Source organism: Schistocerca cancellata, chromosome 5, assembly GCF_023864275.1.
Source record: "Schistocerca cancellata isolate TAMUIC-IGC-003103 chromosome 5, iqSchCanc2.1, whole genome shotgun sequence".
In the NCBI taxonomy this organism is placed as follows: Eukaryota; Metazoa; Arthropoda; class Insecta; order Orthoptera; family Acrididae; genus Schistocerca; species Schistocerca cancellata.
This window is the reverse complement of record NC_064630.1, coordinates 454,782,410-454,809,436: the sequence shown is the minus strand read 5'-3', so window position 1 is coordinate 454,809,436 and position 27,027 is coordinate 454,782,410. Positions and strand designations below refer to the sequence as shown.

Genomic DNA, 27,027 nt, shown 5'->3' with positions numbered 1-27,027 from the left:
TGTCACGGACTGCGCGGCCCCTCCCGCTGGAGGTTCGAGTCCTCCCTCGGGCATGGGTGCGTGTGTTGTTCTTAGCGTAAGTCAGTGTGTAAGTCTAGGGACCGATGTCCGCAGCAGTTTGGTCCATTAGTAATTCAAACACATTTTAACATTTTCGTGGATATATCATTTTGAAGGTAAAACCGGTTTAGCTGGAAGTACTTCATTTTTTTCTCATCAACATCGTTTGGTTGCAGATGACAAGCTACCTGTAATAATTAACACAAAAGTGATCCAGAAAATTCACGTTCACCAAATGTAAAGGTATTTACAAAAAGAAACGATCTATTGTTTGAACTAAAAATGCACATAATTTTATAATCATTTAACGAATCATTCACACTGCAGAATAAATAAAAACGAAAACTCGCTGATGATGGCACAGTGGTGCCGAAGCATGTTTGGGTACTGAGAAAAACGGTGTTTTGCGTAACTGGCGGACTTCACATCCAAAAATTTTAACTGCAAACACGGCCAATACAAGCAGCTGCAAAACATAAAGATGGATATTCATTTATAAACACGATGGGTTTAGCAGTATTTAGCTGCTTATCAGGTGCAATAAAACCAGGTCATTTTCTGATTTATCATCATGTAGCTGCATCATTAGGTGAAGTAAAATCAAGCCATGTTCTTATGAGAATATGACTTGATTTTATCGTACCTGTTGATGCAACAAAAGTGCTGCGAAACCGGTCCTACTTATAATTGAAATACTTAGAGCTGAAACGGTTTTATCTTAAAAATAAAAAAAAAGTGTAGTGGTATCAGGGAGCAATCAGCACTTTTAGCTATGCAAAGACTACATTTCAAAAATATCGGAGGTACAACTTTCGAGCGAGTAGATCTTCAGCGGTCCCAGGGCTTGTCGACGGCGTTGCCGGGCTTGAGCTCGCCCTGCGCCCTCACGAAGCTGCAGCCGTCGAAGGGCACGGCGCCCGTGCAGCGGCCCTTCATGCCGTGGCGCTGGCGCGCGCGCTCCAGGTTGTCCTCGATCTGCTTGCACACCTCCTTGGTCTCGTCGTCGGTGGCGCGGTTCTTGAGCAGCCAGCGCAGGTCCGGCAGCGAGATGGACTCGTCGATGCAGTCGATGACCACGGGCGACGCCACGTCGCACGTCAGCGACTGCAGCAGCCGCAGCGCCGTCAGCCGCGGCTCCGGCGCCGTGTCGCTGCGCATCACGTAGCCCAGCGCCTGCACCAGCTTCTCCGCGTGGTCCTGACGTCACAGAGAGCAGAGCGCCGAGCTGAGGGCGGGCAGCGGTGCGTTAGGTGTCGTCCACGAAGGAACTTGAAGAAATCTACTGACGCATAAATTGCGTGTTTGACCATCGGCTGCCTTTTTATTTAAAACCCACATATCGACCGGTTTAAGTCATAGACCATCTTCACAGATTCTCTCCAAAAGTACAAAAGAATACATGTGGTATACAGGGAATGTGAGAAATTCTTTTCTAAGGAAGTGCAAAATGTACATGAATACCTACGGCGTTAAAATAGTTTAAGACACAACATCATATTTGTCATTACATAAATAATGGTGTGATAAACCTTTTGCACTTCTTTTATGTTTTCGTCTTCTTTAAAGGCAAAGAGAAAAGATGAAGCGATAGTCCATCATAGAGCCTACGCCTATCGACAGGTATTTTTGATTTTCAGTTGTTAAAAAACAGAGGTGTTTATCTGGTACCAGTAGCAGGAAGGAAGGATTCGCGCTCAGCTATTGAACGGAAAGGTCGTGTGAGTTGTTATTTCAAGTAGTACGATAATTAAAAGATCTGAAGCCCACCTGCGTACTTTGGAAAATTACGAAGATCCGATAAGCTCAATGGGAACACGGTCAAGACTTCGAAGGTGAACATGGCGACCAAACGTAGCATTATAAACAAGGACAATCGCAAATCTACAGCGGAGAAAGAAACTTCTTCCCCCTGCAAAATAATGTGAACTAATACAACTTATTTCCAGCCGTAGCTCTGCTAATTGTGCTTGTCATTTATGCCGAAAAATTAATCTCATTAATTCAATACATTTTAAAAAGCCACGCATTTCAACATTATCATCATCTATTGCATTATTTTATTATATTATAAAGACCACATCTCCTAGGTAGAGAATGCCATGAATTCCAGTATAGCACACAGAACTTCGTAAGGCAGCCATACTAATGACATTCACAAGTCATTTGACACTGTACCACTCAAGCAATTTCTAGTGAAATTGGGTGCTTACGGAATGTCGTCTCAGTTATGCGAATGGATTCGTGATTTCCTGTCAGAGAGATCACAGTTCGTGCTAATTGACGGAAAGTGATCGAGTAAAACAAAAGTGATTTCTGACGTTTCCAAAGGTAGTTTTACAGGCCCTTTGCTCTTCCTAATCCATATAAACGATTTAGGAGGCAATCTGAGCAGCCGTCTTAGGTTGTTTGCAGACGATGCTGTTTATCGACTAGTAAAGTCATCATAAGATCAAAACAAATTGCAAAACTGTATAGAAAAGGTATTTGAATGGCTAGACAATTGGCAATCGACACTACACAATGAAAAGTGCGAGGTCATCTACGTGAGTGCTAAAAGAAATCCGTCAAACTTCGGTTACACTCTAAATCAGCCTAATTTACAAATGTCGTAAATGCCGTAAATTGGACTAAATACCTACGGATTACAATTACGAGCAATTCAAATTGGGAAGAACGCGTAGAAAATTTTGTGGGGAAGGCGAACCAAAGACTGCTTTTTATTGGCAGAACACTTAGACAATGTAACAGATCTATTAAAGAGACTGCCTACACTACGCTTGTCCGTCCTCTTTCAGAATACTACTGCGCGGTGTGGAGTCCTTACCTGAAAGGATTGACGGAGTACATCGAGAAAGCTCACAAGGGAGGGCAGCACGTTTTGTAGTACCGCGAAATAGCTGGGGGGGGGGGGGGGGGATCACTGACATGATACAGGATTTGGGGTGACATCATTAAAACAAAGGCATTTTTGTTACGGCAGAATCTTCTCACGAAATTTTGATCCCGAAATTTCTCCTCCGAATGCGAAAATATTTTGTTGACGTCGATCTACATAGTGAGAAACGATCGTCGTAATAAAATAGGGGAATCAGAGCTCCCACGGAAAGATCTAGGTACTGGTTTTCTCGGCCCGCTGTACGAGATTGGCGTAACAGACAGTTATTGTGAAGGTGATTCGATGCCAGGCACATGAATGTTATTTGCAAAGTATCCATGTAGATGTAAATGCATAAACATACTAGTACTGAATAGAAGGTCAGAGGTATATGTGTCACAATTGTACAAAATATTGAGGAGTTGGTCAAAGACCAAGTTAGAGATCATTGTAAAACCCTAATGTTAAACAGTAACATAATAATTGCATATACTCCATGAAATATATATAAACAAACGTCAACTAAACCATAATAGAAATGAAAATAGGCATTTTTACATGCATTTTATACATTACTTGACAGCTGTCAATAGTCACCTTCCAGAACCGTCCAACTCAAGTTACACATATCATCCCACGCCACGCCACATAACTGCTAGATTGCAAAAGGACAATGATGTTCACGGAATTCGACGCCCACGTGTTCTCTACCACGCAACCACTATACTGGCTGTTGATGGCTACATGAGGCGGGACTCGCGCTATCGAGTCGTGAGGACAGCACGTAGCTACGCAGCGTAGATGAACTGCTTAGTCGAAGAGTAACTCATAACAGGGCTACAGTGCTTGTGGTGCTGATACGAAGCAGAACAAAGGCAACGATAAACAAACCAAACATTGCATTATATCTACAATAACAGTAGCCAAAGTTGACATTTCGTCAGAAAGGAACCCAAGGAATTTCTCACAGTGGGAAAGAAGAATCAGGTGAAATACTGCACTTTCTGCATGATTCAGCGGAAAGTGTTGTGTCGTAAACGCTCCACTGTGCGGGCAATGTACATAATCATTACAGATAGCGAGCCATATAGTTTCTCGTCCCTGTCGGATAGGGAGCCACAGATCCCATCCCCAGTGAAATGTATTAAAGGAGAATCGTTGTCCAAAGAGCAGGTACTAAACATAATTATGTACATGAAAGATCATCCGCAGTAATGTAAGAAGACAATTATGAACAGATTTCGAGTAAGTCCGCAGCAATATGACCCTGTAGGCCATAAGAAGAACTACGGATATTCAAGCAAGGACGAGGCGCACTTGTTAAAAAACTGGTATTTGCACGTTTCAATAATGATCAATACAATTTAGGCTATGGTACGTGCAAGATAGTGAGCTACTACATTATGCACATGAAATTGCATGCGACGTAGATTACAGTGATTTCAAGGGAAGCAGTGGATGACTGCATAACGTCAAACAGTGCTACAGCATTGGAAGACGTAAGGTAACGAATTTCAAACAAAGCGCCAACTTGACAATTCACAGCAAACGGCGGAATCACCCCGAAAATATGTAGATGAAAGAAAAATAGCCTAAGTTATAGTTGACTTTCAGTGTCGGAGAAGAAATGCGTATGAAAGGAACCTTGGAATATAGAGATACCAAGAGAGTTGTATCAATAGCACATAACATCAGTACCTTAATGCATTCGTATACAACTACGCCGGCTGTTAATCTGGACGGTAAATTAGCTGGAAAGTTATTTATTGTGCCTCGAAACATTTTGCGTGCTCTTCCCCCTACGATCCTTTCGCGTGTGCGTCATCTTGCAAGAACAGTAGGGCATATTTATATCACGGCAACCAATAATGGGGAAAATGAGCGTAATGTAATTACAAATATATGATATGGAATTCTACTTTTGGAAAACAGCTTGTCAAATTAGTTTGCTTTTTCTTGAATGCTGGTCAGCGTATAAAAATTGTACTTCATTAGAGCAAACTATCCCTCTAGAAAAGAGTGTGACGTTGAAATTCATACCACCTAGAACAAATAGACAATTTCAGCCTCTGGATGTTTGTCTTTTCTGTGCCTACAAAAGGTATTATCGCAGTATCTGGAGCTACGCCTTCAAGAATAGCCGATTTCACGATGAACGCCACGACCGAATATTTCGCATACGGTTGCATGCCACCACATTTCATCAGCTCTCATCACCGCATTAAATCAGTATAATTCAATACCCATTACGTAAGAGCGGATACCAAGCTGAACGTCCAACGCGGTCTGTAACTGCCAATGAGTTCGCCTTTGATCTTGATTCTGCGAACCTTTGTGATCATTGTGGCGGGCCAGTTTCCATTCGGTGTTCATGGTGCAAGGTAATGGTTTGTTCTGAAAATTGCTTGAATGTCGGCAATGCCCGTTTAGTGAACTGTAATACATACACCCCGTAGAAGGTTGATATCTGCACCTCTCGGACACTCATTTTCTGTCGCCTTCCTAATGCAGATGGTGAGTCACAAGCAGTTAATATTTTTCCTGTCATAATTGTTAGCACAACGCTCTGAAATGAGCCTAACACTAAATTTCAGGCATTACCTCTCATGAAGGACGATGCAGTGGCCGACGGTCTTCACTTAACGACCGCGTTCAGAGGTGTTTGCGTAGTTGTCAGTGCTAACAGAGAAGCAGCACTGCGTGAAATAACAGCAGAAATCAATGTGGGACGTACGCCGATAATATCTGTAAGGAAATTGCGGTGAAATTTGGCGTTAATGGGCTATGGCAGCAGACGACCGACCCAAGTGCCTTTGCTAACAGGCAGGTTTCGCCTACAACGCCTCTCCTGGACTCGTGTCCATAGCGGTTCCACCTTAGATGACTGGAAAGCCGTGCCCTGGTCAGATGCTTCCCGACTGTAGTTGGTAGGGTTCGAGTGGGGCGCAGAGCCCACAAAGTCATCGACCCAAGTTGTCAACAAGACACTCTGCAAGCCGGAGGTGGCTCCATAATGGAGTAGGCTGTGTTTAATTGGAATGGACTGAGTCGTCTGGTCAACTGAAGCAATCATTGACTGCAAATGGTTATGTTCGGACACTTGGAGACAATTTGCAGCTATTCATGATCTTCAAGTTCCCAAAAAACGATGGAATTTTTATGGATGACACTGCGTCTTGCGATTGCTTTGAAGAACATTCTGGACGATTCGAGCGAATAATTTGGCCACCCATGTCACCAGACAAGAATCCCATCGAACATTTATGGGACATAATCGAGAGGTCAATTCGTGCACAAAATCCAGCACCGGTATCATTATTGCAGTAATTATGAACGGCTATAAAACTAGTATGGCTCGATATTTCTGCAGGGGACTTTCAAAGTGTTGTTGAGTCCATGCTACGTCGAGTTGCTACATTACGGCGAAAAAGGAGGCCCGACATTGTACCAGGAAGTATCCCACGCATTTGCCACCTCAGTATATACATATTCCGAAGGTAGCACAGAGCAACGTACTCTTAACTGGGGACGCCTTCATGACAAAGGCCAATTCACAGCACGAAGTATAGAAATAACCTTAACCTATAGCTACACAAGTTTAACTGGGGCACTTCGGAGGGACGATATTGAACCACGAGAAGTAAGTTTCGGCAGCGAAAGTAAGGAGGGAGGGGGAAGGCGGGGGTGTCAGAATTAGTTGTACCTTATCGCTTGGGTGACGCTGCTGGTCTCGTGGCTAGCTGTCGCCTGTTGGGTCACAGAACGCACCGCTTCCTTTTTGCACCAGAGGTTTCCTAACCTGACGGAGTCTCGACTGCTGGGAAGGCGGGCTTTCCTGTTTCGTGAACGCTTCAAGACCAAGAAGACTCCCCATTTAAATTTGAATCTTTTCAACGGCCGCAGCCATATCAAACAATTTGTTAACTCTTCTCAAAATGACGGCAGCCAAAATCTGATACATAAACAGAAGTTTTATCCGTTATGGATGTGAAACACTGTGACTGTATTGAACAAAGGTTTTCAGAAAGGACTCCAACTAGTCGTCTTTCGCGACGTTAGAATTTTTGTTTTCTTGTTACTCGCAACAGTTAGTCTTCCTTGTTTCCCCTTTCCCTCTGCTGGCAAAGTCACACAACGACTCTCACAATGCTATGAAGGATTATTAAGAACTACACCATCCGATGGTAAGTTGAGAGATTACTTGAAACCAGCAATGGGAGTATAACACTTGTACCATCACAGAAAGTGATGAGTTACGGTCATATCCAAAAGGTTTTAAGTATAAATGACAGAGAGTATAACCTCGGTAGCCTCATAACGCTGTTCACGGAAACGCAAAATGAAATGCAGAAAGCTTCGATGAGGATGGACGCTTGGTGCAGTGACTACCATCTGATCCACAATATCAATCAGTTCAACGTGTTCTGCATCTACATCTACATCCATACTCCGCAAGCCACCTGACGGTGTGTGGCGGAGGGTACCTTGAGTACCTCTATCGGTTCTCCCTTCTATTCCAGTCTCGTATTGTTCGTAGAAAGAAGGATTGTCGGTATGCCTCTGTGTGGGCTCTAATCTCTCTGATTTTATCCTCATGGTCTCTTCGCGAGATATACGTAGGAGGGAGCAATATACTGCTTGACTCTTCGGTGAAGGTATGTTCTCGAAACCGACAAAAGCCCGTACCGAGCTACTGAGCGTCTCTCCTGCAGAGTCTTCCACTGGAGTTTATCTATCATCTCCGTAACGCTTTCGCGATTACTAAATGATCCTGTAACGAAGCGCGCTGCTCTCCGTTGGATCTTCTCTATATCTTCTATCAACCCTATCTGGTACGGATCCTACACTGCTGAGCAGTATTCATGCAGTGGGCGAACAAGCGTACTTTAACCTACTTCCTTTGTTTTCGGATTGCATTTCCTTAGGATTCTTCCAATGAATCTCAGTCTGGCATCTGCTTTACCGACGATCAACATTATATGATCATTCCATTTTAAATCACTCCTAATGCGTACTCCCAGATAATTTATGGTATTAACTGCTTCCAGTTGCTGACCTGCTATTTTGTAGCTAAATGATAAAGGATCTATCTTTCTGTGTATTCGCAGCACATTACACTTGTCTACATCGAGATTCAATTGCCATTCCCTGCACCATGCGTCAATTCGCTGCAGATCCTCCTGCATTTCAGTACAATTTTCCATTGTTACAACCTCTCGATACACCACAGCATCATCTGCAAAAAGCCTCAGTGAACTTCCGATGTCATCCACCAGGTCATTTATGTATATTGTGAATAGCAACGGTCCTATGACACTCCCCTGCGGCACACCTGAAATCACTCTTACTTCGGAAGACTTCTCTCCATTGAGAATGACATGCAGCGTCCTGTTATCTAGGAACTCCTCAATCCAATCACACAATTGGTCTGATAGTCCACATGCTCTTACTTTGTTCATTAAACGACTGTGGGGAACTGTATCGAACGCCTTGCGGAAGTCAAGAAACACGGCATCTACCTGGTAACCCGTGTCTATGGCCCTCTGAGTCCGTAAATAAGAGGAAAGGTCCACAATTTGTAGATTACACGATGGACATTTAATCATCAGAAGGAGTCACATCCACTAAATATCGGCGAGTACGACTACGGAGCTATATGGAATTATTTAAAGTGTTAAAACCACAAAAAGCTCGTCGTAGGTTAGACACACGGAAAACATAGGTTCATTGGAAGAAACTTCCGGGAAAGTAGCCAACCCAAGAAGGAGGTAGCACGAAAAACCTCGTATTACCTTTCAGTCCGAGGCCATTACCAGATAGGGTAACGAAGAAAGCAGTGAGTATCCAAAGATCAGCTGCACGTTTCATCATAGGGACATTTATTAGTCGCGAAAGCATTATGGAGATGCTCATCAAGCCCCAGTGAAGTTATGCATTGCAGTTTGGTTTCTGTTAAAATTTTCTGACATAGTCTTCCAGACGTGTCAACAAAAGCACATGCTATATCTCGGAAAAATATCCTACAAGTAAAATTAGATTGATTCGAGTTCACACACAAACTTACTAACAATCGTTCTTCCCAGTGACCATTGTCGACCGGAGCACGAAACTGAATAATGACAGTGGTAGGGTATTCCTCCGCCACACGCCATAATGTGGTTGGCGAAATATAGATGTACATATTTGATAGGAGTAGGAGAGACACTGTGGACTGTATATGATAATACGGATTACACAATGTTCTGTGTGATACATTACTAGTTCTTTTTTTTGTTTTGTTTACACAAGTGTGGCATCACTACAGTTATGTCATTTTAAACTATGGACGAATATGGAACGTTGTTCTCGCTCCTGTTTGCAACGGCAGTGGTAGCGTAATAAATAGACAGATACATGTCTATGTACACCCATAATGGCTGACAGTGTAGATGTTAGAGTGTAGGAGTATGAGCTTCAAAACGCCAAACACCGAAAATCAGATGATTGTGATATAAATGACAGTGATTGTATAACTGCTAACATGGAAACTGGATTTATAATTTGTTAAGAATGAAAATAAGGTCACTCTTAGCGGAAGAAAAGAAAACAAACTGCTGAGCTATTCATTATTAAAATATTAAAATAGCGACGAGGTAGAGAACCGATTAAAAATAATTAAAAAACAAAGTAAAGAGGTATTGCCAGGGCAGTAAAACAACGTGAACTAACCCCGGAAATACACTGAAGCGCCAAAGAAAGTGGTGTAGGCGTGCGTATTCAAATACAGAGATATATCAACAGGCAGAATACGGCGCTGCTGTTGGCAACGCGTATATAAGACAAGTGTCTGGCGCAGTTGTTAGATCTGTTGGCGCAGTTATTAGATCGGTTACTGCTGTTTCAATGGCAGTTTATCAAAATTTAAACGAGTTTGAACGTGGTGTTATAGTCCGTGCACGAGCTATGGGGCACAGCATCTCCGAGGTAGCGAAGAAGTGGGGATTTCCCCGTTCGATCGTTTCATGAGTGTATCGCGAATATTAGGGATCCGGTAAAACAACAAATCTCCGACATCGCTGCTGCCGGAAGAAGATCCTGCGAGAATGGGACGAAAGAGGACTGAAGAAAATCGTTCATCGTGTCAGAAATGCAACTCTTCCGCAAATTGCAGCAGATTTCAGTGCTAGGTCACCATCAAGTGTCAGCGAGCGAACCATTCAATTAAACATAATCGATATGGGCTTTCGGAGCCGAAGGCCGACTCGTGTACCATTGATGATTGTACAGCACAAAGCTTTACGCCTCGCCTGAGCCCGTCAGCACCGACATTGGACTGTTGATGACTGTAAACATGTTGCCAGGTCGGACGAGTCTCGTTTGAAATTATATCGAGCGAATGGACGTGTACAGATATGGAGACAACCTCATGGATCCGTGGACCCTTCACGTCAGCAAGGGACAGTTCAAGCTTTTGGAGGCCCTGTAATTGTTTGGGGCGTATGCAGTTGTAGTGATATGAGACCCCTGGTACGTCTAGATACGACTCTGACAAGTGACACGTACGTAAGCATCCTGTCTGATCACCTGCATCCATTCAGGTCCATTGTGTATTCCGACGGTCTTGGGTAATTCCAGGAGGACAGTGTGACATTCCACAAGTCCCGAATTGCTACAGAGTGGCTACAGGAACACTCTTTTGAGTTTAAACACTTCCGCTGGCCACCAGACTCCCCCAGAACATTGTTGAGCATATCTGGGATGTCTTGCAACGTGCCGTTCAGAATAGATATTCACCCCGTCGCACTCTTACGGATTTATGGACAGTCCTGCAGGATTCATCGTGTCAATTCCCTCCAACACTATTTAGGACTTAAGTGGAGTCCATGGCACGTCGTGTTGCGGCACTTCTGCGTGGTCGTGTGCGCTCTACACGACATTAGGCAGGTGTACCAGTTTCTTTGGCTCTTCAGTTTAGTTTCAACCCTTAGAACTGGGGATGAAAACCAGTGTTTCAGAGTAAACAGAGAACCAGTTCAACTGCCCATACATCGTCCGCAACACCAGAGGCAAATAATCTGGAATGCCGTGCCTGACGTGGAGAGCGAGGAGGAGGGGGGAGTATCATCAGGATATGCGCTACTCTCCGCAAGCCAGTACAACCTCATTGCAGGGAGGTTCAGTTATGTAAGAAAAAATTATGAGTTTATATGGTATGACCGATGTAGAGGCGACATACAATGGTGGATTCCTTCCTGGAAAAATGGAAATAGGAACGCCATATAGCCGCAGTGTTCTTGATAGCACTGAGGTTATTAAAGGTGGAATAGTGCACCAGATGATGTCCCATCTCCGAAGGGCAGTAATCACTTCTGAGAGAAACGGTCAGCCAGTTTATTCACCGAGATATCAATATGACTTGGGACCAAGAAAAAGGCAACTGAAGAGATAATATGATGAAGCTCAGAGAGGAGGCCATGAGTAGTAGACTACTTAATATGAATAGCATCACTCAGCAACTAGATACTGTTTATTTAATGATTACAAAATAAAACGCAATTGAGGGAGTTCAGTTTAATAAAATGTAGGTCTGTGTTAATTGTTACCACTTCTGACATACAAATACCACATTTTCTCAACGCCGAAGGGTCATGAGGGAGACTGAAGTAAATAGGTCCTAATTCGAGATCTGGGTCCTCATCAAGGAAGAATGCACCGGTATTAACGGTGAGTTTATTCTAAGAAGTTATGCAGAGGACCCAGCATAAGATCTTGACGTGCATTCCAGCTAGAAAACTGACCTCAACTCGGACGAGAAAGATTCAACACTCCCTGTATGATCAAGCATTCGATATGTCAGATGATATGATATTGTCGTATGGTGATAGCATAAGTGAGCAAGAGTTGGTTCCGCCTTAACTGGAGAGGTATTCGTAAGATCCCCGCTTCAGTAAGAAGATTCTCTATAGGCAGTCTGTAACGGGCCAGTGGATAGTCTTACTCCATGGTGATGTACTGAGTCTAACAATTTCAAGGCCGAAGGTGTCACTGAATCATAAATCTGGCGACCATAGTCCATTTGACACAAGGCCATGATTCGGTAAATACGGAGTAGAGTATCACAATCCGTACCCTAATATCGGTTATTCAGGAATCTGAGAGTGGGCTTAATTTGACGAATATGGGGCACCATGACAGCTTCTTATGAAAGAGGAGACCGAAACCTCGTCACTATGTGATAACGTGGTTTGGTACCCAATCGGAGTTCTGAGACGGATTGAACCGTGGTACGAGAGAGAATAGCATTAGACGTGTTTTCGTGACATAAATTTGAAAGTCATAGGGATGGTACCAAACGGAAGCCATTCATATGGCTACATGGAGCCGGCATTCATCATAGGCTACAGACTGGGAACGAGACCAAGTGCATGGAAGTCACTAGCCCATTTATGGTGATAAGGAAGAATGGAACAATGTCCACGAAGCTCTAAGGGATACCGTTCTATTGGAACAATGGAGAGCTGAGCGGCATACCAAATCTACCCTGAAACGAACGGAAGGATACAAATTGACGAATAAAAATAGGTAGGGTGTGTCGAAGGCATGGAGGGTAAGCAAAATGAGATGGCGCCAAACGGTGTAACATGCTTTAAGACGATCAAAGCAGATTACATTGAGGTGTTGACGTTTAGAAAAAGCGTGTCGGACTGCTGTTTCGTTCCTAATCAGGTGGTCGATTGAGGACTCTCCCGGAAGCCACTCTGGTAGGGGGACAAAAATCCCCATGAGACGACAAACGAGCGTAATCATCAGGCTACCATACAGTTAAGCAGATTGCCGAGTACATCGGTGGGGTTAACCAATCGGTAGCTGTTGACTGATGTTTTGTTTTTGACCGGGGTAAGGACTGGGGTGATAACATTATCTCTCCATTGTGAGTGGAAAACACCATCCAGGGAAGAAGACACTGTGCAGATTGAGTCTGTGAGTCACATTTATATATTGGATTATCTGATGGAGGGAGCACATAGAAAAAGTATAGCAGTTCCAACAGCGTGGGTGACCGAGTTGGAGACGTTTCCTCTGACTAGAAAGTATCACTATCACAAAGATCGTCCTATAGCGATCACTGTAGCTAATCTACGAATTGGGGTAAGAGAATGTAAAATTAATAGCCAAAAATGTTCCATGGATGATATTAAAGCGGGTATGAGTACAACCTTTGACATGACACAGGTCAAGACAATATAGTGACTCCCCCAAAGAGGCGGTATGTATTGAAATCCCAGGTGGAAGAAGAAGGTGGGGGGGGGCAAGGGGGGGCGAGAGTCATCGGATTAAGATGACCATCCCAAGAAGCGTAAGTGACCTGCCGTGTGATGGATAAATTTCGCTAATAGTGGTTGTTCGGGTTATTCCCACTTGTACTGCTGTTGCTTCCGATGTGGTATGGAGGGGAATCCATTCACTGACGACATTTGGAGAACCAAAATACAGAACCTTGCTGATGCTCTTCAGGGCCAGCATGTTTCTGGAAGAATAGTCTGTAACCTCAAGAGACTGGAGAATGATCAACAGTGAAATGCATTTCTAGGAGACCAAAACACACCAGACAACAGCAGAACGTGAGTTGTAGTTGTACTGGCAAGTGACAGTAATATACATTGTAGTTCCATTGAATTATCACTATAAGATCCCAAGGGGACAGATCAAGTCACAGGAACATTGCCTTCGATGGGGGTGGATCGACATCAAGAAACACTGGTTCCGAGTCCGATGACGTGGTGGGGAAATGGCGTCTCTGGGTTCATTGGAATAACCTTCTCCTTAAGTTTCTTCTTTTTGTATATTAAATTGCTTTAGAGGTCTTATCCGCTAAGGGGCTAGGAACCATAGGGGATCAAGCAGGGCTGGGACCCACAATCTGTGACTCCTTCTGCCAATGGTTAGTATCAGGTTGCTGCTCTGTAGAATTCTAGAGAGAGAGTTCAGTAAAGGGAGATCTTTGACTGGTAGATGACGGTGGAGAATGCTGTTTCTCCAGCCAGGTGCGGCGGGTTGAGGTACCGGAAGACGTTCCTGCACGAACTGCAAGAGGGAAGGGTCTGTCTCCTCCATGGGTTAATTTACTTGCACTGGTATCAAAGGTCGGTATCGAGGGAACGGAAGTAGAAAGTACTCGAGGAACTGCCGATGACCTGGCGACGGTAATAGCAAAATTCGACACCATCAAAATGGAATATAAGTGATAGTACTATTTCCAGGTTTGCAAATATGAGCAGCGACCGGAGACTTGAATGTGTTGGATTTTACGTTCCTTATCTAAGGTAGCACATTTTAGTGGTCAGAGAGAGGGATTTACTCCGCAACTGACACAGAAAAATGGTGGTTGGTCACATGGTAAGTGGATGAAGAAGTCGAGAAAAGGGATTTTCGTACAAAGACACTACACTGAGGTTGGGAAAGATGGCTTCACATCACAACAGGTGACTATGACTTTAATTTTCTCAGGAATTGAATCACCCTCGAATGTGGATTCATCGCATCTCGCAGTTTTTGTCTAAATTCCCATCCGTCTGCAGCCTTATGTATTTAACGGAAAACCACTTCTAGGCCAGCGGAGGGAAGACATTTCTCCAAATTCATTTTCGATAGTATTTACAAAATACATAGGGGTAGTAGATAGAAAAGACACTATCAGAATGAGGGAGATTCCGATAAATCCGAAAAGGGCTCTTCGCTCGGGCGCCACCGAGGTAAGGCAATGGCCACCTGGTTCAAAAATGGCTCTGAGCACTATGGGACTTAACTACTGAGGTCATCAGTCCCCTAGAATTACTTAAACCTAACCAACCTAAAGAAATCACACATATCCATGGTCACCTGGCTTGTTGGCCATTGCACTGAGTCCAGGTACCCTCAAATGGTCAGGCAAATGCTCTTCGACATGTGTATGCAGGTAGGTAACAGCTCCAGCAAGAATACTGCGTTCCTTATGTAGTCGCAGGTCTACTATCAAGTGGGTACCTTGATTACACACGTACATGGGCTACCACGCTGGGTACTGGGGACCTTTCCCATCCCCCTACGGCCTACGCTTTTGGAAAAGGATTTGCAAAGGAGGACCTGTCTTCGATGTAGCGAGCTAACGTGAGCTAACAGAAATAAGTTATGTAAAATAAATAAGGAACTTGCAAAAGCCACAGTTGGTACCCCATAAACAGGTTACGTTATTAAAATGACACCTACCCTACGGACCAAGTCTGAGAAAATATATCGTGAGAGAGTACAACTGCAATACAGAAAAGGAATAAGTGCTGCAATGACTCTGGCCCCATAACCCTATAGCTCGGTATACGCATACTCGCAACAGTCGTGAAGCCCATGGGGAAGGGGGGGTGGGGGGAGGGATGAACGTGAAGTCTTATCAGCGACCGTTATCCAGAACGAAGATGATTAACTGACAAGAATTGTAAATTTCTGTATATAGAGTCCCCCTTTCGGGAGGGTTCGATTGAAATGGTATCAGTTACGGCAGTACTGTTCTTGATAAGTGCTGGTACCTGCTGTAAATTCATCCACAGCCCAAATATATTTTATACTAGCTGAATGTCCGGTATTGCTTATGTACTTGGTTATTTAATCCATTCCCCTATTAGAGAAGAAATAAAAATAAACGACAGTGTCATACTGTTGTTGTTGTTGTGGTCTTCAGTCCTGAGACTGGTTTGATGCTGCTCTCCATGCTACTCTATCCTGTGCAAGCTTCTTCATCTCCCAGTACCTACTGCAACCTACATCTTTCTGAATCTGCTTAGTGTATTCATCTCTTGGTCTCCCCCTACGATTTTTACCCTCCACGCTGCCCTCCAATACTAAATTGGTGATCCCTTGATGCCTCAGAACATGTCCTACCAACCGATCCCTTCTTCTGGTCAAGTTGTGCCACAAACTTCTCTTCTTAGTGTCATACTAAGTTTACAAATTCTAACAGAAAATACATAGGTTTTAATGCCGCTTCTAAATGTATGGAGAATAGCATTTTCAATTGCGTAGAACACAAATTAAGCAATAACAAAGTTCCATAATCATTTCAAACAACGAATGAATAACAAGTTACGAAATTACTGAAGGAATTTTAATCTCCAGCTTATTATTGCGAGATGTAATTAGAAAACGTAATCTACATTTCATTAAGTTCCACCAGAAACAAAAGTATTACATGTAAATTGTGATAAGCTTTGTATACAGATAGCAGAAACTAATTTCGCAGGAAGTTCAGAGCAACACAACAACCGAAAAAAGAGTGTTCATTTAGATGTGTAATAGAAACAGGAGGACAGTCAAAAATATAACTGCAGGTGAGGGTGAACGCTACAGCTCACCTGTTTCTGTCTGTGAGAACTTCATTTCAACAGTATCTGTAAAATTACATATAATGCACAGCAACACGGCATTGATGGTCTTGCACGCTCCAGTGAGGCTGTGTAGGCTGAACAGGAAAATATTACAATTAGGGGTAGGTAACTTAAACCTCATCTGTAAGCACTCATTATAATCTCATATCGCAGCACTGTTCTTCCAGTCCCATTCCACGCTTAACATTTACAGTGATTCTTGCTGTATTTCGTATTTCCCCAAGTAGTTTCATAGTTTGACTGATTTTACTAGGTTTATCGGTAGATGAACGAGTGTATGGGACACCAATAACAAATTAGAAAGAGAAAGTGAGTTGTTTTCCAACCGATCCACTCAACAAAGCCAGAAAACGCTGTCACATAATGTATTTTACAAACTCTGTGAGTCCCTCAGCTAACGTAAGTAATACACTGGTGCGAAAAACTTGAGAACTAAGATGAATTTCGTATGACGTGATACTGCCAAGTAAAATAACTGGATGTAACTTGGACCGTACGAAGAAAGAACTGCTACAGCATAGTACAGAAGATAATTTAAAGAATTATTAAAAGATAATAATTACAAAAAAGTTACTGCGATTCATGATGGTCCCTTACATTAAAAAACACGGGACATGGTTCTTTGTACGGGGTTTGATCACCATGAACAACTAGGCACTCTGTACCATGGACTCCCATGATGGTACCAAGGTTGGTAAAGAGTTCTTGTGGTAGGGCGTTCCATTCCTCCATCATCTGCCGGATGGTCGTTGGTGCATGTGAACGTGTTGGAATACCTCTTCCCATCGCATACCACACGTGCTCTATGAAGTTTAAGTTGGGGGAGAGGACAGGCCAATCTATTCGCCTAATATCGCCTCGTTCCAGGAGCTCCTCCACAAGCGCAGTTTATTGCGGACGCGTATTGTCATCCATACAAATTAAGTCATTGCCGAATGCACCTCTGAAAAGACGTACATGGGGAAAAAGCACACGGTTACCATAACGTTGACCAGCAACTGTGTCATGTTCAAATATTTATAGATCATTACGCCCATGCTACATTACGCCTCAACACACCATAACATCCGGATCACCAAAACGATCATTTTCTACACCACTGGATGTACCTTCACATGGTCAGAGGTTCCGTGCAGGCCGCCGGGAAATCAACATGTAATTAAAAAGATACCCACTAAAGGTCTTAACTCTGTCATGTACTACTGAGAGCTTCCATGCATTTAACCGAGCAGTCAAGAATTATTAAACTCGTCTCAAATAGTTACTAACCCCCCCCCCCCCCCACCGAAGACCACTGCTGGGACTTGTAAGACCTGTAGTGTCACGTGCTATGATGTACACACGTAGGCCTGTATTGCGTGAGGATCTCGACCACTGTCTTATACAGCAGAGTCGCGCCGGCGTACGGTACGGGGCTTGTTGTGGAGAAGAGTTTTTGCTGTTTGATTTATTCTTCTTCTGTTCTGTTGATTTTTTTTGTGGTTTTAAATCTCTATGGCATCTCTGTCTAACCTAGCGTAGTTATTATTAGGTCTTGCTAGAACGACAGAAGATGAATTTGGAGGTTTTCAGATGATCTACTACTATTGATTTATCTGTTTTGCCCATACGACAAATGTGCTTCTGTTCATTAATGCGGGTGTGGATGCTTCTTTTTATAGTCCCTATGCACATTTGATCGAAAGTGCATGGGATTTTACTCAGGGTATTCAGAAATTATCGTTACGTACTTCTAGGACTTGTAGAGGGGAGTGAGTCCATGACATTTTGAACAGGAACCCATATCCGTAAACATTATCTAACGACGCTGCAGAGCATCGAAGTTATAGACGCCGGCGATTTTATATATATATATATATATATATATATATATATATATATATATATATATATATATATATATAGTCAGACGACCTGTCGCACACAGCTTTTTTAAAGTGTACCTGTACATTAACCAGGTTTCGATAGTTCTGAGACTATCGTCATCAGAATGGTAAAAGTTACCTAAAAACATATGTTGTTGTTGTGGTCTTCAGTCCTGAGACTGGTTTGATGCAGCTCTCCATGCTACTCTATCCTGTGCAAGCTTCTTCATCTCCCAGTACCTACTGCAACCTACATCCTTCTGAATCTGCTTAGTGTATTGATCTCTTGGTCTCCCTCTACGATTTTTACCCTCCACGCTGCCCTCCAATGCTAAATTTGTGATCCCTTGATGCCTCAGAACATGTCCTACCAACCGATCCCTTCTTCTAGTCAAGTTGTGCCACAAACTTCTCTTCTCCCCAATCCTATACAATACCTCCTCATTAGTTACGTGATCTACCCACCTTATCTTCAGCATTCTTCTATAGCACCACATTTCGAAAGCTTCTATTCTCTTCTTGTCCAAACTAGTTATCGTCCATGTCTCACTTCCATACATGGCTACACTCCATACAAATACTTTCAGAAACGACTTCCTGACACCTAAATCTATATTCGATGTTAACAAATTTCTCTTCTTGAGAAACGCTTTCCTTGCCATTGCCAGTCTACATTTTATATCCTCTCTGCTTCGACCATCATCGGTTATTTTACTCCCTAAATAGCAAAACTCCTTTACTACTTTTAGTGTCTCATTTCCTAATCTAATTCCCTCAGCATCACCCGACTTAATTTGACTACATTCCATTATCCTCGTTTTGCTTTTGTTGATGTTCATCTTATATCCTCCTTTCAAGACACTGTCCATTCCGTTCAACTGCTCTTCCAAGTCCTTTGCTGTCTCTGACAGAATTACAATGTCATCGGCGAACCTCAAAGTTTTTACTTCTTCTCCATGAATTTTAATACCTACTCCGAATTTTTCTTTTGTTTCCTTTACTGCTTGCTCAATATACAGATTGAATAACATCGGGGAGAGGCTACAACCCTGTCTCACTCCTTTCCCAACCACTGCTTCCCTTTCATGCCCCTCGACTCTTATAACTGCCATCTGGTTTCTGTACAAATTGTAAATAGCCTTTCGCTCCCTGTATTTTACCCCTGCCACCTTCAGAATTTGAAAGAGAGTATTCCAGTCAACATTGTCAAAAGCTTTCTCTAAGTCTACAAATGCTAGAAACGTAGGTTTGCCTTTTCTTAATCTTTCTTCCAAGATAAGTCGTAAGGTCAGTATTGCCTCACGTGTTCCAACATTTCTACGGAATCCAAACTGATCTTCCCCGAGGTCGGCTTCTACCAGTTTTTCCATTCGTCTGTAAAGAATTCGCGTTAGTATTTTGCAGCTGTGACTTATTAAACTGATAGTTCGGTAACTTTCACATCTGTCAACACCTGCTTTCTTTGGGATTGGAATTATTATATTCTTCTTAAAGTCTGAGGGTATTTCGCCTGTCTCATACATCGTGCTCACCAGATGGTAGAGTTTTGTCATGACAGGCTCTCCCGAGGCCATCAGTAGTTCTAATGGAATGTTGTCTACTCCCGGGGCCTTGTTTTGACTCAGGTCTTTCAGTGCTCTGTCAAACTCTTCACGCAGTATCTTATCTCCCATTTCATCTTCATCTACATCCTCTTCCATTTCCATAATATTGTCCTCAAGTACATCGCCCTTGTATAAACCCTCTATATACTCCTTCCACCTTTCTGCTTTCCCTTCTTTGCTTAGAACTGGGTTGCCATCTGAGCTCTTGATATTCGTACAAGTGGTTCTCTTCTCTCCAAAGGTCTCTTTAATTTTCCTGTAGGCAGTATCTATCTTACCCCTAGTGAGACAAGCCTCTACATCCTTACATTTGTCCTCTAGCCATCCCTGCTTAGCCATTTTGCACTTCCTGTCGATTTCATTTTTGAGACGTTTGTATTCCTTTTTGCCTGCTTCATTTACTGCATTTTTATATTTTCTCCTTTCATCAATTAAATTCAATATTTCTTCTGTTACCCAAGGATTTCTATTAGCCCGCGTCTTTTTACCAACTTGATCGTCTGCTGCCTTCACCACTTCATCCCTCAGAGCTACCCATTCTTCTTCTACTGTATTTCTTTCCCCCATTTCTGTCAATTGTTCCATAATGCTCTCCCTGAAACTCTCTACAACCTCTGGTTCTTTCAGTTTATCCAGGTCCCATCTCCTTAAATTCCCACCTTTTTGCAGTTTCTTCAGTTTCAATCTGCAGTTCATAACCAATAGATTGTGGTCAGAATCTACATCTGCCCCAGGAAATGTCTTACAATTTAAAACCTGGTTCCTAAATCTCTGTCTTACCATTATATAATCTATCTGAAACCTGTCAGTATCTCCAGGCTTCTTCCATGTATACAGCCTCCTTTCATGATTCTTGAACCAAGTGTTAGCTATGATTAAGTTATGCTCTGTGCAAAATTCTACAAGGCGGCTTCCTCTTTCATTCCTTCCCCCCAATCCATATTCACCTACTATGTTCCCTTCTCTCCCTTTTCCTACTGACGAATTCCAGTCACCCATGACTATTAAATTCTCGTCTCCCTTCACTACCTGAATAATTTCTTTTATCTCGTCATACATTTCATCTATTTCTTCATCATCTGCAGAGCTAGTTGGCATATAAACTTGTACTACTGTAGTAGGCATGGGCTTTGTGTCTATCTTGGCCACAATAATGCGTTCACTATGCTGTTTGTAGTAGCTAACCCGCACTCCTATTTTTTTATTCATTATTAAACCTACTCCTGCATTACCCCTATTTGATTTTGTATTTATAACCCTGTAATCACCTGACCAAAAGTCTTGTTCCTCCTGCCACCGAACTTCACTAATTCCCACTATATCTAACTTTAACCTATCCATCTCCCTTTTTAAATTTTCTAACCTACCTGCCCGATTAAGTGATCTGACATTCCACGCTCCGATCCGTAGAACGCCAGTTTTCTTTCTCCTGATAACGACGTCCTCTTGAGTAGTCCCCGCCCGGAGATCCGAATGGGGGACTATTTTACCTCCGGAATATTTTACCCAAGAGGACGCCATCATCATTTAATCATACAGTAGAGCTGCATGTCCTCGGGAAAAATTACGGCTGTAGTTTCCCCTTGCTTTCAGCCGTTCGCAGTACCAGCACAGCAAGGCCGTTTTGGTTAATGTTACAAGGCCAGATCAGTCAATCATCCAGACTGTTGCCCCTGCAACTACTGAAAAGACTGCTGCCCCTCTTCAGGAACCACACGTTTGTCTGGCCTCTCAACAGATACCCCTCCGTTGTGGTTGCACCTACGGTACGGCCATCTGTATCGCTGAAGCACGCAAGCCTCCCCACCAACGGCAAGGTCCATGGTTCATGGGGGGCATATAAGGTATAGATAATATACATACTGTAAAATAGCTACATTTATGAAAATTCTCAACTAAAACCAGAAAACTGTACTTACATGAAATAACAACTTTCAAATTTCAGCAACAGTACTCCCGTCAAATGACATGTTTGTATTCCATGCCGGCCGGGGTGGCCGAGCGGTTCTAGGCGCTACAGTCTGGAACGACGCGACCGCTACGGTCGCAGTTTCGAATTCTGCCTCGGGCATGGATGTGTGTGATGTCCTTAGGTTAGTTAGGTTTAAGTAGTTCTAAGTTCTAGGGGACTGATGACCTCAAAAGTTAAGTCCCATAGTGCTCAGAGCCATTTTTGTGTTCCGTGAGTCAAAATTTGACTCATGGTGCAGAGCATCTTGTCTTTGATGTAGCCCCACAAAAAGGAGTCGCATGTGTTCAAATCCGGAGAATAAGGCGGTCGACCGAGGTCCATGCCAGTGGCCTCTGGGTATCCCAGAGCCAGAATGCGGTCTCCAAAGTGCTTCTTCAGGACATCAAACACTCCTCTGCTTCGATGGGGCCGAGCTCTGTCTAGCATGAACCACATTTTGTCGAAATCAGGGTTACTTTGGATAACTTTCAAAACCTTCAAGTACCGTTCGGTAGGCACTGTGGTACCAAGGAATATCACACCGATTAACCCGTGACTCGACACTGCACACCAAACGGTCACCCATTGACGGTGAAGAGACTTCTCGGTCGTGAAATGCGGATCCACAGTCCCCAAAATGCGCCAATTTTGCTTACTGACGAACATTTTCACGTGCGAATGGCTGATAACAACAAGACGCCTGCCCATGCGCATTCTAATTCCCATCATGCCCCGCAGCCAGCCGTGCAGTTTGAACGCCCTAACTGCATACTGTTCAGAAGTTATGATGATTTTACTTCATATAGCTCAATAATTATCACCCAGAACAAAAATTATAAGAATGAATTAATGTCATGTTCACTGAAGTATTGCCACTTTATTAGAAAAATCCTGGTTTTCGTGGGTAACTGGACCATAACACAGCCGAATATCAGTGCAGTTCCCAAGTTTACGATATGCCTGGTGCTAAAACACTTTCGCCAAAATCATGTGTGTTGTTACTGATGTGTATATTTATAAATCGAGATGTGTACAGCAGACGAGGTGGCCGAGTGGTTAAGGCGTTGTAGTAGAGATGTGTACACAGTGGTGAAACATGTTATCATTGTTGCCACTTGCAAAATATAGAATCAAAAGAACTGTAAAATTCGATCAATGGTGATGAAATTATAGCCGAAAATTTTTATAGTTTACGAAAATAGACACTACTTCTTTCCATCACACCAGACCCACAGATCAACCTAAATAAGTCTTTTTTCTCACAATTAATCAAATACTTACTCGATAGCCTCCAACCACTAGCAATCACTCGGACAATTCTTCCTTACTTTCCACACAGTCAGTAATAAAGGAAGCAAGTCTACAGATCCTGTTGGTAAATTCCATTCGGCAGCCACGCTGGAACTTTCAGAAACGAAACTCGTCCTATTTCTCTAAAAACCTTGAAGAGATCTTGGCATGGGCTCCTCCCGTGAGCAGTAACTATGGACGATTTGTGGATGCAGTGTTAAGCACACCGAGAAAGTTTATTCTCACAGCATACCAGAAGAAGTACATTCCTCTGTGAGCAACTGTAAGAGGGCTTCCTTTCAAGTGGAGAACAAGGAATAGCAGACTAACAGTTGCATAGTCTTTCCGCCACATGCCACCAAAAATGGCTGGATACTGTTGAAAAACTGAAGTTCAAGTATTCAAGCAGAAAGTTGTAGCTTCTGCTACGTAACTGTGCAGGTGTAAATCGAATACCTCGCAATAACAGCCTCATAAAACCGAATTCAGTTGCTGTACACATCCTCTCAACATCTAAACCATGTACAGACCGCACTTAAGCCACACGAGTGAAGTGAGAACTGAAAAGCATGATGGCAGAATGTTCACATCTTAGCCCATATTCTCTCGGACTAGCTTCTTAAATTAGATAAAGCTTCTAACTCCGCCGATCTTTAAGTCTCATTAAGAGTCATTATCATGCAGTTTGATAGTAAAGAACAGCATTTCTTCAGCAAGTCAAATAGCCATATTAATGCGTAGTTGTATATAGCGGGAAATAGCATTGTAGAAAAAAGATCTAAACTGATTGTTGAATCAAACGGAAAGTCTTATTACTCATTTTGCTTCGTCGATATACCTGTGGCTCCAAACGTCGTCTTCTTGTTGTGTAAGAGATGATGTAAAGCTCAAGGTTTATCTTAGCGTAAGTGAAGATACTCATTCACATTTTCATGATAATGTATTTTATTTCCCATCCAGACATGGCAAACAATGAAGTTTATTCATCTGTTACCTGTACATTGCTAAATAGAGCCCACTTGCAAACTTATACAGTCTTCCTAATAATCACTGTTTCTGATTAACGAGTTCACCGAACATTTTAAAGAACAAAGATCAACATACTACGCAGCATTTAGACAAAAGACTATCCTACTCGAGCTTAAAACAAAGACTAACTTTTGGTGCGTATGACCATACAGTAAATATCTCTGGAGTGAGTGAGCATTGAGTTCTGCGCATGTAGTCAACATTAAACCAGGATTGTCACGTGTTTTCGGGACTTTGGTGTGCGTGTGTGCTTCCCGCAGAGTTCGAAGTTTATAACATCAAGAGTTTTTGTTGTATTTTCACCGTTTGTTGATAGTGTAATAGCGATGGTGAATTACTGTTGTTGCTACAGATGCAAAGAGAAATATGTGAAAGGAGGGATAGTAACTTTTCATGTGTACCATGTTTCAAAATTTCGAGACGCATTATAATTAAGGTTTGATTCTCTATACCAATTTTTCTAAGATTTTACGACTATACAATAGATATTACGGCTCGTACAAAAGCTTACAAACAATCGCTTCCTCTCGTAAATTTGCTAGTGGAACAGGAAAGGGAATGGTTAGTTGTTTTAGCAAATACTATCCTACTTGCATTTATTAGTGGCTTGTCGATTATGTATATAGATTTGAAAGACGGGAGACAGATAAATTCAATAGAGTGGGAGTCTGTAACTGTCGTCGTATAATATGTGTGTCCAACCTTTTTGTTTACTATAAAGTTACAGTAGGAGACCATTTTAAGTGTGTCTAGGACATGGAGAATGATAATGTGTGATTTATATTTTAGTTTCCCGAAGGATGAACAACGAATAAACATTTGGCTCCAGAAAATAAGAAGGAGTAATTTTGTCCCCACAAAAAATTCCAAACTATGTTCAAAACACTTTGAAGAGGAATGTTTAGACAGAGAAAAATTAGGACGTGTGTGGCTGAAGGTAGATGCTATACCAACTATTTTTAATTTTCCTCAGCACCTACTACCAATTTCTGCATTCAGCTTAAATACATTTTCTGGACAAATCAAATAAAAAACACAATAGCGTAGCTAATCAAAGTACACATTCATCTTCTTTGGTGTATTTTGCCTTCAATTTATTTGATTAAGAAGCGTAAAATATTAGTAATCATGTCCCCAAATTCCTTCACTTGTGTCACTTTCCACTTCCCTTAATGGTGAGTTGACTGTTACATGACCAACGGTAATTGCTTTAGAGTACATTTATTCTACGATTGCTTTTTCCCCCCTTCTTACTCAGTCTACTATTTATTTAATAAACTGGGAGCAAGTAAGTAAAATGCGTTAAATAAACACTTCAAAGTGTCACCAGTAAGAAAAGTTGTGCTTTAGGTTGCAAAAATAAATACTCAGAAATAGCAGAAAAAAAGGACGAATTAGCAGGGATATAATCGCTAATGTGTGGCAAATTCGGTGTTTTTCGGACACTTGCAAAAGTACTATTGTACTGTCAAGTCGTTTTGCAAGACTATCACTGCAGAAATGTACGTTAGGCTCTGTACTACTATAAGGTGCCGTATCATACCGAAAACTACCAAAAATCGAGTGCATCTGAACTGAACTGTGACACCTATCGCAAAGAAGCAGAATGCAATATCACTTGCCCTTAAAAGTTACGTAGCTGGTTTATTCCACGTATCAAATGGATACTGTTAAAATGTCTGCGCAACATATATAAATAATCCACGACACGTACGAAAAGAATCCGTCTGTGCTAGGAATGTAGCGACATTCGAAATATACAAGGCGCTATACGGACAAACACACGACGTCCCGAGAACACGTGACCAGGCCGGCAATCTATGTTGACAACACAAATTCTGATCTGCGTTTGTGAATGCTCACTCCAGAGATATTTACTCTATGCGTATGACAAACCATATTTTACAACTCGACGTTCTGTATTGTTCCAGAAGCGGTTACTAATCAAATCAACTATTGTACATAGTTTTCTATATACGTGAGCGAACGACTGTAAACAAAACACTCATCCTGAGATGATAAGAATCTAGAAACATCAAAATTACTCTGTGTTATTCTGTGTTTTGGAATATAGTTTCTCCCTTTTTATAAAATTTGCGGAGCCTGTCAGTTCGTCAAAATAATACACATTTCGTATTTTCTTCCAGATGCCAGATCATAATGAAAATTTGAGTTTTGTTTTCAAAAAATTATAGCAGTTCTTGTCTAACATTCTGCGTGGTGTCTGTTTGTTCTATATCGTGTCTCCCTACCACTTCCGCGCAACGACGCTCTGAGCGTGTTTTTTTAGGGAATTGACTACTTTGAACCTGGGACCTGTTGCTGGTAAGGAGACGTCAGACCACAAATTGCACTATTGATAAACGGAAATGTTTTAATACAGGATGGTAAAAACCAACTACGTTCAACAAAAATGTGAACGAATATTCCCTGAATGGGTTTCCAAGTTCTACAATGGATTGAAGGATGACCTACGCCATATCACATCTATAATCTAGGTTTAAATTAAGTTTCACAAAAGAGAAAACTTTCAAAATGGTCTACAGTAACCCTCAATTATCTTTAATTACTTATCTAACTTGTCGTAAATTACAGTGGCTGATGTGGCTCCTCAATAACTATATAACAGAAAAATCATCGCGTTTCAGATTTTTACTTCAAGTGGCAAATGTGAACACCATGAGCTTTAATTGACGATCGACACTAGTATTACGCAAAAAGGGGTGTAACAGATGAGACTTCTGCAGTTCTGAGTGAAGCTTTAGGCGCTGTTATGCGGCATCGCGTGCGTTCATTACCTTGTCGGTGTTCGTCAGGGGGCGGCAGGCAGCGCAGCTCCGCTCACCTCGCCGTCTCTGAAGCAACTCTCTCCTAACTTCCCCTTACTACAGTTTACCAAAGTTGGTTTAAAAAAACTATCTGGCTGTGTTTTCATCTGACCAATCAGGGTCTCAATGTT

General features: G+C 42.3%; 1 protein-coding gene across 1 annotated transcript in view; it reads right to left on the bottom strand.

Moving 5' to 3' along the window:
• Positions 1 to 888: 888 nt before the first annotated feature.
• The window catches only part of LOC126188599 (heat shock factor 2-binding protein-like), a 147,892-nt gene continuing 121,753 nt past the window's right edge, over positions 889 to 27,027 (bottom strand). The window contains exon 5 of the mRNA XM_049930201.1: positions 889 to 1,257. Within this exon, the coding sequence (XP_049786158.1) occupies positions 889 to 1,257 (369 nt within the window). The remainder of the gene's footprint in view (positions 1,258 to 27,027) is intronic.